Source organism: Vulpes lagopus, chromosome 3 (genome assembly GCF_018345385.1).
Source record: "Vulpes lagopus strain Blue_001 chromosome 3, ASM1834538v1, whole genome shotgun sequence".
Taxonomy (NCBI): Eukaryota; Metazoa; Chordata; class Mammalia; order Carnivora; family Canidae; genus Vulpes; species Vulpes lagopus.
The window spans coordinates 125,655,098-125,667,574 of NC_054826.1; the positions used below are offsets into that span (position 1 = coordinate 125,655,098).

At 44.9% G+C, this 12,477-nt stretch overlaps 1 protein-coding gene across 5 annotated transcripts in view; it reads left to right on the forward strand.

Annotated features, from left to right (window-relative positions):
* Positions 1-12,477, forward strand: part of GLYR1 (glyoxylate reductase 1 homolog) — a 35,532-nt gene that overhangs the window by 13,520 nt on the left and 9,535 nt on the right. For all 5 annotated transcript variants that reach the window (XM_041748621.1, XM_041748622.1, XM_041748624.1 and 2 more), the window contains 5 exons: positions 4,158-4,244; positions 5,130-5,186; positions 5,936-5,986; positions 6,080-6,153; positions 8,515-8,614. In XM_041748621.1, coding sequence (XP_041604555.1) covers positions 4,158-4,244; positions 5,130-5,186; positions 5,936-5,986; positions 6,080-6,153; positions 8,515-8,614 — 369 coding nt within the window. The remainder of the gene's footprint in view (positions 1-4,157; positions 4,245-5,129; positions 5,187-5,935; positions 5,987-6,079; positions 6,154-8,514; positions 8,615-12,477) is intronic.

The following is a 12,477-nucleotide window of genomic DNA, read 5'->3' on the forward strand; positions in this document are numbered from 1 at the left end:
TTCTGATAGCAAATACTGAAAGGAATTGCCCGAGAGGCACTGCAGAGGAAGGGCTCATAATATTTAGCAAATGGTGACAGAGGAAAGGGGGAGGGAGAGGATTTCAGATTTTTGCCTGGGAAATGGTAATGCCTTTCACAAAAGCATAAATCAGGTAGGATTGGCTTACAGAGTAAGAGAACTAATTGTATTTTGAGTGTGATGAATTTGAGATGATGATGAGACGATAGGGGGCCTTGAACTAATGTCAGGGTGGGATGTAGATGTGAGAGCAAATAAGTAGAAAGTATGTTGGAGAATATGTACAAAATCTAACTGTGTGGCACAGTGGGATTGGTCTTGAGAGAAAGGAGGGAACAGAGTGAAGGGCAGGAGTCTGCTTTGCAGACTCAGGGAGAACGTCCACAGGTCAGAGTTGGAAGAAGTCATCACAGTGAAATAAAGTGGAAATAATGTACTTTTCACCTTCCTGAAAAGATATGGGTTAAGTCTCAAAAACCAAGGATAAAGAATTCGAGGTGGAGGAGGTAGTCTGTCCCAACACAGAAGAGGATTGTTAGAACACAGTCAAGGGGTCGGGAGCCAGATGGCTGGCAGAAACAGTTGGTAATAAGGCCATGATGAAACACTAGACCTCATCAGATTAAGGCCTGCAAATTCAGACACCAGGGAGACCAGACAGGTCATGGCAGCAAGGGGAGCTGGCGGAGGGTCCACAGCCCTGACCTACCTCTGCTCTGAGAGCATTAGGTATTGCAGCAGCTGGCACTCTGGTGAGGTCATACTCTGTCTATGGGGTTCCAGTCAACTTTTGCCCGATTGGTTTTTCTCAAGAAAAGCTAGAAATACAGAGTTATATGTGAAACGTTCCAGTCTTAAACCTTACAAGCTAATTTAAAATTTTAAAATACTTTTATGTCCAGAGGAACATCTCTGGGCTAGATTTAGCATGTAGGCTGCCACTCTGTGACCACTGTGTTAGGGAAGGTCCTTCTCACCGTCCAATGACCTGAGACAGAGTAGAGAGAGTGACTGGTGGTCAAGACAGCCCTGGCTGACGGTAAGCACAGAGAACCACCAGCCAGAGGTGGAGAAGGTGGAGAAAACAGCCAGCCATGATGCAGGAAGAACTTCTCAGGGGGTGTGATCTAATTAGATCAAATTGAATTGATTTCCTGGGGATCCAGAGGCATCTGAGCTGTTGGGTTTTATACTGCTCTCCAAATTCCTATTTTCTGTTTTCTAAAGCCATGGATCTCACCAACTCCTTTGCTGACCCTGCAGAGAAATGACATCTTTTTGGAAAAAGGAAAGTGTACAGGAGAGATGAGGAGGAGGTCTGAGTCTGAACTGTGACTCCCTAACTTGCTGCAGCTATGTGATCTTGCCCAACTATCTTTGCCTTGGTTTCCTCATCTGATCATTGGGAATAATAGTGATACCTGTCTCTCAGGTTTGTTGTGAGAATTAAATGAGTAACAAGAGCAAAGCACCAAGAATGGTGTGCCTTGCACTACACATTTGATGAATGGCTTTACATTTGTCAGTGTCTGGCAGTAGCCTGTTGTACAGTGAGAGCATAGTGGTTTTAGTGTAACCTGAGGCCACCACCAGGCTTACTGCAGGGACTCTTCTCAAAGGCTCCCAGGGAAAAGCAGTTTGCCCTTGAGTCTGAATTATTAATCAGAGGATAGTAACATTTCTGCTGCTATTCTTGGAGTTAGGTCCCTAGCCAAGAGCCCTACTTGCTGTTTACCTTTAGCAGGGTCCTTTCTAGTCTCCTTGCTTGACCCAGTCTCTAGTGAAGGATTTGTCACCTGGAGAGGAAGGAGTGTGGCCAGTGGTACAGGGTGGACACAGCCATTTCAGCTCAAACAGTTGGTCTTTATTAAGTATATTCAGAGATGTAGGGAATCTGGGCTTGGAATTTTGTGCATCTTCTGATCTAATAGGTTCTATGGTCTAAAAAGTGTTGCTGCAGTAATTGTTGTTTGGCTGTCAAGCTTCTTTCTGAAACAGCAGTAGCCTAGGCTGATAACTGAGCAGAATCCTGGATGATTGCCATTCTGAGCCACAATCCCCTGTCCCATAAGGATTAATGGAAAAGGCTGACCTTTTGACGCAGAGACGTTAGTTTCATGGGTACAGAGAAAGGCTGGGTTCATGGCTCAACTCCAGTGTGAGAGCTGTGCTCTCATCCTCTCTCAGGGGCTCTCATTTCCAAGTCCTGGGCTGAGAAGAACTACAGCTCTAGGCACACACCACCCTGACAGAACAGAGCCATCAGTCCTACGGCTGGTGGTACAGAGAGTGATGAGGTGAGGTAGGAGTCAAAGCCTTTTGTCAGTGCCAGATGGAAACTCGGTGCTTTCCATCTCACTCTGTTTCTGTCCTGGGCCTTAAGCAGGTCACTAGAGCTATGCTGCCCCAGCTGCAGGGGACAGATACAAAACATGTCCATTTTGGCAGGACATTCTTTGGGACAGAACTGCACTAGGCCTCTGTTTCCCCAGAGCTCTTTATTCAGAAAATGTTGATTGAGCAGCTCCATCATAAGCCAGATGTCTAGAGATAAAGCAGCATGATAGGGCCTTCTCGTGTTCACTTCTTTAGTAAATAGCGAACACCTAATAATCTGCGCCAGGCATGGCTCCCAGCATGGAATACGGAATAAACAAAATTGTCAAGGGTCTTGCTTTCATAGAACTTACTTATAATAGCATCAGCATCATGTTCTAATGGCTCAGGGAAAGCACCAGATAAGGTGACATTTCTGCATGTGAGCCATGCTGAAGTGAGCATGTGAGCCAAGTAGATAACTGTTGGAAGAGCATTCCCAGTAGTGCAAAGGCACTGAGGCAGGGATAGGTTTGGTGTGTTTGGGGAATGGATGGAGGGCCAAGGGGGTGCTGGCAAGTTGGGAGAGTGGTGACAGAGGAGAAAATATAATAGGACATGAATTTGGAGATTATTGTGGAGTAGGAGTTGTAGAACTTGTAGTGCCCCGTAGGCTATAATAATAAAGCCTTTAGCCTGACTGTGTGAGACAGGAAACCAGTTTTAGGCAGAGAAGTGGCATACTTCGCTCTGGCTGCTGTGTACAGTCTATAGACTGCAGGGTTCCAGAACGGAAGCAGGAGGATCCCTTTTGCTGTAGTCCAAGTGATAGCTGATGGCAGGAGCTTGGATGTTAGCAATGGGGTGGCAAGAAGGGATTGCAGATCCCCAGTTGTAAAACCATAACCACTGCTAGCAGATAAGAGGATGGTAAAATCAAGAAGGACCACAAAGATCTCAGCCTGGTAGAACTGAGATGCTTTTCTAAGACTTCAAAGACCGTGGAAGGAGCCATTTGGGCAGGGAGATCCAGAGTTCAGTGGGACGTGTCAGGATTCCCTTTAGATATCCAAGTAGAAATGTCTGGAGGACCACCATGGCTGGAAGATCACACATGTGGAAAGGAAATAAGAGGTAAACTCTGTGGAGGTGACCAGAACACAGCAAGTGTAAAGTTGAAGCAGCTCCCTGCCCAGGATGGGTGTGGACCAGGCTGTTGGTTAGGAAGTGCACCCCATTCCACTGAGTCCTGCCCTGGCATCACCCTGGGGAGAGAAAGGGGCTCTTGGCTCCCAGCCACCCTGGGTTCGAAGTCTGGCTTTGTCACCTGGTAGCTAAAACGCTGGGCACATTTCCGCATTGGCACCATGTGGCTTTCTTAGTTTTTTGTTTTGTTTTGTTTTGTTTTTTGTTTGTTTGTTTTTTGAGATTCCCTCTGAAGCCAGTACTGTTTTCTTAATGTTTGCTTATGGCCATAAGGAATTTTTTTTTTACTTGCTGACAATGCTGTATACCATAGTTGGACTTTCCAGAGACATTGGTCCTTGCGAAACTTGGGCACAAGAAGACAATTTGTTATTTCAAGAACAGAGAAGAAAGGCTTGCTCCCTATTGATGAGAATTTGCCTGGTTTTCCCCGATGAACAGTCAGAACCGTGCCTGGGGACTGATTCTGAGACTGTGGAGTTGCTAGGGGTTTCGTTTAAGGTCAAATGTAACTGAAGGAAGCAAAACAGTGAAGAGGTGCTCCCCGATGTGGTGCAGGAAGACATCTACTGAGCTGCCCTCAGTGTCCTGACAATCTGCCTTTCCCTCTGTAGGATCTCACCATCCCTGAGTCTAGTACCGTGAAGGGGGTGATGGCTGGACCGATGGCCGCGTTTAAATGGCAGCCGACTGTGAGCGAGGTAACAAGCTCTCCCACAGGCCAGGACAAGTCCAGCCTCCAAGCTGGTTTCCTGGCCTGTGTGAGGCTTTTCCTTTCCCCATTTATAAATTGCAAGACAGTACTGAGGTGTTAGGGGGAGAAGTGCAAGTCTCCACCCTCAGGTGCTCACTGTCGAGTTCAGTGTAACTTCTTCCAGATGCTTTGATACATCCCCTCACCCCCACTCAACCATCATTTATGATAAAGAATTATATACCCACATTGGGTTTCTACTGTTGGGAATAGGGTTGGTTTTCACAAATGTGGGATTGACCCACAAATTTTTTTCACTTAATGCTATAGAGACAGCTTTCTCTGTTTACACATGTAACTCTGTAGCCCCACGTGATTTCATCCTTGGATCAGATACCCCCGTCCCCTGCTGGACCTAATTGTGAAAGCCCTTGAAAGTCCTGCACTCGTTGCCCTGTGTTTGTTTATGGCAATCCTCCATGAGACAAGACACTCAAAGGTCTGGTACCAGACACAGTAGACTAAAATCCTAAAATTAGGAGAGTCCTGAGGATTGATTTGGCTTCATCTGCTGGTTATCCAAAGGGATTGGTAAATGCTGTATTTTTAAAATACCGTTATGCCTCTTAAATATTTTTGTGAAATGTTAGTGGAATAATTTGCATGCCCACCTGAAAAAATTGTCTCCTCTTTTCCACCTGTAAACAGCTCCCTTGTAGCTGGAGCAGGGGTTGTTTATAAAAGGCTTGCACTATTGATGGGAAAGTGCTTCCAGGCATTTGTATAGTCAAGACCAGCTGCCAGGGGTGTTTCAGCCAGAGAGTGCAGTTATCAGGCAACATGACCTCTGGTGGAAGATAGGTTATTTTACTGAATCATTTTCTGGTTTCAGCCTGTGAAAGATGCAGATCCTCATTTCCATCATTTCCTGCTCAGCCAAACTGAGAAGGTGAGTTGGTCTTTGACATTCTTGGTCCTTCGTCAGGGGCTGGCCTGAGGGAAGAAGGTGGCTCCATGGAACCTTAACCTACGGGTCTGAAAACTTAGGCTTTACCTCTACCACTTCCCAGAGCAACTAGATAAGTCACATGGAGACCCTCTCATGAATCAGGTGTTATTAAGGTTAAAAGTAAACCAAAGAAAGTATATAAGATTCAGCAGCTGTGCAGTTGAGATATTTGTGGTTGCCTTAAGAGTCCAGGGCAGAGAAGCCAGACCTTGTGAGCTATTGGCACTTGTGAGGTAGCCCATGCTGTTTGGTGAGATGTATTCTCAGGCTTGTAGTACAAACAGTATCTATAAACCATCACGGTGTGAAGGGAAAGCTTCCCAGAGTATCTGCAAGGCCCTAAGTTAGGCTGAACCTCGATAGGACCTGATAGCCTGTAGCTTTGAAGTTGAACAGACCTGGGTTCCAATCCTGCTTGCACTGACTAGCTTTTTAATTCTGAGGGTATAACTTCACAGGAATCTGATCCTTAATATCATCATTGGCAAAAGAATCTTGCAGAGTTGCATAGATACTTGAGAGGTAGTGTTTGTTACATTTCTGATGTGTCATCTGGAGTTGAATAAAGTCAAACGGCAAATAGGTTTTCAATGTTAATGCCACACTTTAGGCCTGATCTCTTAGGGAAATTCTAACAGAGACCAGTTAAGTGTTCAGTTTAATAAATGGTCTTTTTTCTCCTTTATTAGCCAGCTGTCTGTTACCAGGCAATCACAAAGAAGTTGAAAATATGTGAAGAGGTACGTAGGTTCCATGCTTCCCTGTTTTTTCTCTTCCACTGGGGCCCTTGCCATGGGCAGACTGACCTGATGAGTTGTGCTTCCTTTCCCTAGGAAACTGGGTCCACCTCCATCCAGGCAGCAGACAGCACGGCCGTGAATGGCAGCATCACACCCACAGACAAAAAGTAGGACCTTTGATAAAAAGGCTTCTTGTGGCTCTAGTTCTGTTAGGGAATAGGGGCTAACCCCAAGGGGTCTCTTTAAGAGTTGTATCCTAGCCATTGCTAGGACTGAATGGAAAGAAAGAGGGAAAGTTGTAATTTTTAATGAGTTGCCTGAGAGTAATTTGACCTACAGTAGACCGAGGTCCTATAAGTACATGGTGGGGTTGCCTTCAGAGCTCACTGGTGAGTCTTTGAGCAGGAGAACACTGAGTTTGGTGGTTCTCAGCCTCTCCCTTCCCTCGAGATCACCTGGAAGGCACCGACTGCTAGGCTCCATCCCCTGGAATTTCTTAGTAGGTCTCAGGTAGAGCCTGAGAGTTTGTATCTTGGACACCTTCTTGGATGTGCTGCTGCTGCCAGTCAAGAGACCACACTTTGGGAACCACTGGCTTAGGAGAACAGTGATGAAAACCCTGAGACTGGCTGTGGTGGGAGCAGGCGGCGGCGGGTAAGAGGTGAATCACCATCATCCTGCCTTCCCTGGCTGTCCCTGCTGTGGCCACCCAGTCCTGCCCGCATACCTGCCAGCAGCTCTCTGCCCAGTCCAGGCAGGTGATTGAGCCTTGACTGTGGTCCCCAAAGCTTAGCTTGTGCCCGTGCACACCCCTGCCCTTACACTGACAGTATTTGCAGTCCTATATCTGAAAGTTTTAACAAGGAACACTCTGAGTAAGGTGGCCAGGTCTGAATTTTTTTTGCACATCTCCCGAATGGTTCTTTCTCAGAGTAAGAACAGTATGTCTTTTACTTTGTTCATAATTTTTTCTGCTGATGAAATCCCTAATCTAGTTACTTTGGGCGAATAGCCCTGGATAGAGTGGAGAAGGCAGAGGCATGTTATATGCTAATGAAAGAGGAGATGAATGTCACCCACTGATTTAAGAAAGATTGTGTTGATTTTTAACAAAAAAAGACAAGGATGCGGCTGAAGGTAGAGTCCATTTCTCTCACCTAAGACCTTTGTTACCCCGTTAGTCAAGTCCTTTTATGATACGAATGTGAAGCCAACTATAAAATGAAGCAGCTGTATGGCCTACTTGGTATCCTGGAGCACCAAGAAAAGAGAAGTAGTAATCTGCCATGATTCGAGTCATAGGGAAAGCTTAAACTACCCAGATAGCTGTGAGTGACAAAGCTCCTGGGTTCTGAGCTTTGGCCGGAAACTTAAGAAGATGAGGGTGCCATTTGGTGAGGAAGGTGGTGGGTTCTATTTTCATCATTGGATTCAGGCTGGGACAGAGAGCATGTGAGAGTTCATATTCCAGCAGGGAAGAGGGTGATCTTTTCGGTATGAGAGATGAGAGCCAGTTTGCACAGGTGGCTATGAATATGACCCCAAGAGACCCGAGAATACAAAAAGGGTAACTCAGGTGAGGTGAAGGTGGACAAGCTGCAGAGAGGATCTGGAGTTGAGAGAAACCCAAGCCGAAAACCAGGACACCACATAATAAGAAATGAAGGAAGAGGCATTGGTTAGCTATATCACATGCAAGAAGCGGAGTGCAGGAACCAAAAAAGACCTTTGGGCAAGATAAAATCATCTGTAAAAGCATATAGAAATAGCAGTAGTAGCCGTCAGCCCCCAAACTCTCAGCATTGCAGGAAGAAGCAGGCTACAGGAAGTGAAGGTAAACAGAACACGTGTCCTGGACCCTGAGTTCAGAACCCTGAACTCTAGTCTCCAAAGATGAGAAGGGGCCTACAGTTAGAAGGGCATGGTGGAGAACAGCAGACAGGCCAGTGGAGAGCAGTGACAGAGGTTCAGGAGAAGGCAGGAGAAGATGACTCCAGGCTTTGAAGAGGGTCAAGGCCCATCTCTGCTGACAGCAGGAAGAACACAAAGGTAGTATCAGGTGTAGAGCTGGGAAGGGAGATGAAGACTGTGATCCTGATTTCTACAACTGGAGAAGTTGGCTGGCTCTGAACACATTGCTTCAGTTACTTGTCATGGATTCTGATGTGCTTTAAAGTGGCATCTGAAAGCTTGGCATTTGGGGCAACCGATCAGGAAACTGCTGCAGGAGCCAAAGACAAATGCCTCCTCTCTTGCTGTAATGGAATTATAGGCTCAGACGCTCAATCAAAATAAGGGAACAAGTTGGAAGACTTACCTAAACCATATGAGGCACACTGCTTTCTGTAGCAGGCAAAGGTTTAGAAAAGCCCATTTAAATTGAGGGACATTTCTAACCAGTGGCATAATGAGAAAAGGCACGATGTGCACAACTGCTGCTGGCTCTGCAGTGGTACTTTCAGCTGCTGACTGGAGTTTCTGGTGGATGAGGCCCCCACCCTGAACCCATCAGTATCTCTCTTTTTCAGGATAGGATTTTTGGGCCTTGGCCTCATGGGAAGTGGCATCGTCTCCAACTTACTAAAAATGGGTCACACAGTGACTGTCTGGAACCGGACTGCAGAAAAAGTAAGCATTCATGGTGGTGCTTGTCAGGCAGGGTGGGACGGAGCCTTAACCTTGGAGTTGGAGTGACTTAAGGATAGTAATCTTCCTGTTGTTTCTGCTCAGTGTTCTGCATGCATAGACCAGGAAGCCAAGTTCTTAGTTCAGGCAGGTAAAGGTATAGGTATATAAGCTTAGGGTGTTTTATGTTTCTAAGATTTTATTTACTTATTTGACAGAGCACAAGCAGGGGAAGTGGCAGAAAGGAGGGAGAAGCAGGCTCCCCGCAGAGCAGGGAGCCCGATATGGGACTCAGTCCCAGGACCCTGGGATCATGACCTGAGCTGAAGGCAGATGCTTAATCAACTGAGCCACCCAGGTGCCCCAGGATGTTTGTTTTTTTGTTTTTGTATTTCAACTTTTTATTTAAATTCTAGCTTAGTTAACATAGATGGCAAAATTGGTTTCAGATGTAGAATTTAGTGATTCATCATTTATATATATTACCCAATGCTCAACACAAGAGTCCTCCTTAATACACATCACCCATTTAGCCCAACCCCTGCCCGTTTTCCTCCATCAGCTCTTAGTTCTCTATAGTTAAGAGTCTCTAAGCGTAGAATGTTGTTATTAAAAAAATAAACGTTTAAAAACATACAAAATGAAGTGAAAATTCCTCCTTCCCTGCTATTAACTGAGATAACTTACATTGGGTGTTTTTATTCTCCTTTTTTTTTCCTGGTGTATGCAAGTATATGTGTGTGTATATTAGTATTTCATCAACAGTGTGTAGAGATAGATTTGCTTCTCCCTTTTTAATGGCTGCAGTGTATCCTGTCATTGAGATTGCAGTAGAGCATTCCGCAGTGGTGGTGATGTCCAACATCTGCACTGTCCAGGGTGTAGCCACTAGCCACATGTGGTCCTCAGCACCTGAATCATGACTAGTATAACTGAAGAATTGACTTCTTGATTTTATTTCACTGAAATGTAAATAGTCCCCCGTGGCTACTAGCAACCAGTTCAGGACAGGCTTAGAAATTCTTTATTCTTTTTTCTTTTCTTTTTTTTTTTTCTTTCTTTTTTTTTTTTTTTCTTTTTTTTACTTTGACGTTCTTAACCTAGGGGATCCCTGGGTGGCGCAGTGGTTTAGCGCCTGCCTTTGGCCCAGGGCGTGATCCTGGAGACCTGGGATCGAATCCCATGTCGGGCTCCCGGTGCATGGAGCCTGCTTCTCCCTCTGCCTGTGTCTCTGCCCCTCTCTTTCTCTCTCTCTCTCTCTCTCTCTGTGTGTGTGTGTGTGACTATAATTAATTAATTAATAAATAAATTAAGTAAGTAAGTAAAGTAAGTAAGTTCTTAACCTAATGTGGTGGTCCACCACTTCAAGGGTCTGTGCATGCCCTGAAATGGGACTCCAAGTCCGAATGTGCACCTTGTAAGGGAGAGAGGCCATGGCTCCTCCCATCAAGTTCCCATCACAGAAAAGGTGAAGCACAGCAGTCTGAGTACCAAGAAACTAAAGCTCTATACTCACCAGGAGCACAGGAAGAGATTGAGGAAGGACCAGCCTGTTGGGGGGCAGGCATGGCTGAGCATGTGCTTATGAAGTGACTAGGTGAGCACCCCTTGTGCAGCTAGGTACAGCTGAAAGGAGAGTGGTTGCTGAAGGAGGTGGCAGGGCTCATGGGTTTGAATTAACAGAAATGTCTTGGCAAGATTTAAAAAAAAAAAAATTCATCCTAGTGAAACAAAGGTCTGTTTAAGAGTAACAGGGAATGGGTTGATGGGGAAAGGGCACTGAAGACTATGCTAAAGGGCTTGGGCTTCAGCTCCTGAGCGTTGAGTACCTAAGGCAGGAGTGAGATCTCCGGTCCCATCAGCAGGATAGGTTGTGATTCAAGGCACAGTAACCAGGAAATACAGACATGTACAGTTGCAGAAGCTGGGAGAGTCAGAAGCTTTCCCTTACAAGTATATTCCCCTTTGATAGAAGTGCCTCTGGTCAGCCTGTATCTTGATTGGGAATCCTATATGTTATATAAACATGGCCATTCTTTCCAAATTAATTTATGGGAAAGCAGAACAAAGCAATTATAAACCTGGGTTTGGAATCAGACCTAAATCCAAGTCACAGCTGTCTTGCTCACCCTCTCCAGCAAGACTGTTAACCTTCCTAAGCCTCAAGAGTTCTCATCTGTAAAATGATGACAGCAAAAACAAGAGTTTAGAGGCATGTGGGTGGCACAATCGATTAAGCGGCAACTCTTGGTTTCAGTTCAGGTCATGATCTCAGAATTCTGGGATCGAGCCCCACGTCTCTGTGCTCAACATGGAGTCTGCTTAAGACACTCTCTCCCTCTCCCTCTGCCCCTACTGCTCATGCTTGTTCGCTCGCTCTCTCAAATCTAAAAAAAAAAAAAAAAAAAAAAGGCAAAAGATTAAATGAGGTGATGTACTTGGCACTGTGCTTATTAGCACATTTAGTAAATGTCATCTTCAAAAAGCCATGTAATGGGTGCCTGGGTGGCTCCGTCAATAAAGCATCTGTTTATTGGTTTTGGCTCAGGTCATGATCTCATGGTCATGAGATTAAGCCCCACGTCGGGCTCCATGCTGAACGTAGACGTTGCTTAAGATTCTCTCTCCCTCTCCCTCTGTGAACCACCCCCTTCCACTCATTCACTCTGGCACTCTCTCAAGGAAAAAAAAACAAAACATGTAATTCTTTGACAATCCCCGTGTAATTTTTTTTAAAGAATCTCAGTAGAAAATTATTCCCTGGTTCTTCTGGAATAGTAAATGGGAAACACATTTGCACTTTAAAAAAAAAAAAAAAGGTAATGAGATCTCTCCCAAGCAAAGTTTAAAACCTAAAAGGCTAAGGTGCACATGGACTATGATAAAGGCTCACACCCATTGAGTAGACTGGACAACTAGGACTTCTTCTGATAGAGGTGGCTCCCTGCAAATCAGTAAGATAGGAGAAAGATCAGTAAGTTATATTCAGGAAAACTGATTAGAAATTCAAGGAAGGAAGGAAATCAGGCAATCAATTGGGGATCCCTGGGTGGCTCAGCGGTTTAGCACCTGCCTTTAGCCCAGGGCGCGATCCTGGAGTCCCGGGATCAAGTCCCACGTCGGGCTCCCGGCATGGAGCCTGCTTCTCCCTCCTCCTGTGTCTCTGCCTCTCTCTCTCTCTCTCTCTCTCTCTCTCTCTTTCATAAATAAGTAAGTAAATAAATAAATAAATCTTTAAGGAAAAAAAAAAAGAAATTCAAGGAAGTACTGATCTCCCTTCCTACCACCTACTAAAATAAATTCCCGTAGATTGAAAGGTACACCAACTGAAAGTGCTTATGGCACATGTAATAGGGAAAGGATAGTATATTGATTTTATTAAACACATTGATAATTCCAAGGTTATAAAAAAATAATAACCAAAGGTATTACATTTAAAAGATTCAGTAATCAAAATACATCAAATAAGGTGATGTTGGTTTTGGCTGGTTAAATCATCAAGTAGGACAAAATTTTTATGTTTTTTTATGGGTGCTTGCTTGTTGTTTTTAAATGATATACTCAGTGCTGGTGATTTGAGGCCTTGCTGATGATGATCATTATAAATTAATGCAGCTCCATTGGAAAGCTATCTGTCTACATTTATTTAGAACTTTAAAACTAGGGATGCCTCAGTGGCTCAGTGGTTGAGCTTCTGCCTTTGGCTCAGGTTGTGATCCTGGGGTCTCAGGATCGAGTCCCTGCAGGGGGACTTCTGCCTATGTCTCTGCTTCTGTGTGTGTGTGTGTGTGTGTGTGTGTGTGTGTGTCTCATGAATAGATAAATAAAATCTTTAAAAAAAAAAAGAACTTTAAAACTGTTTGGAA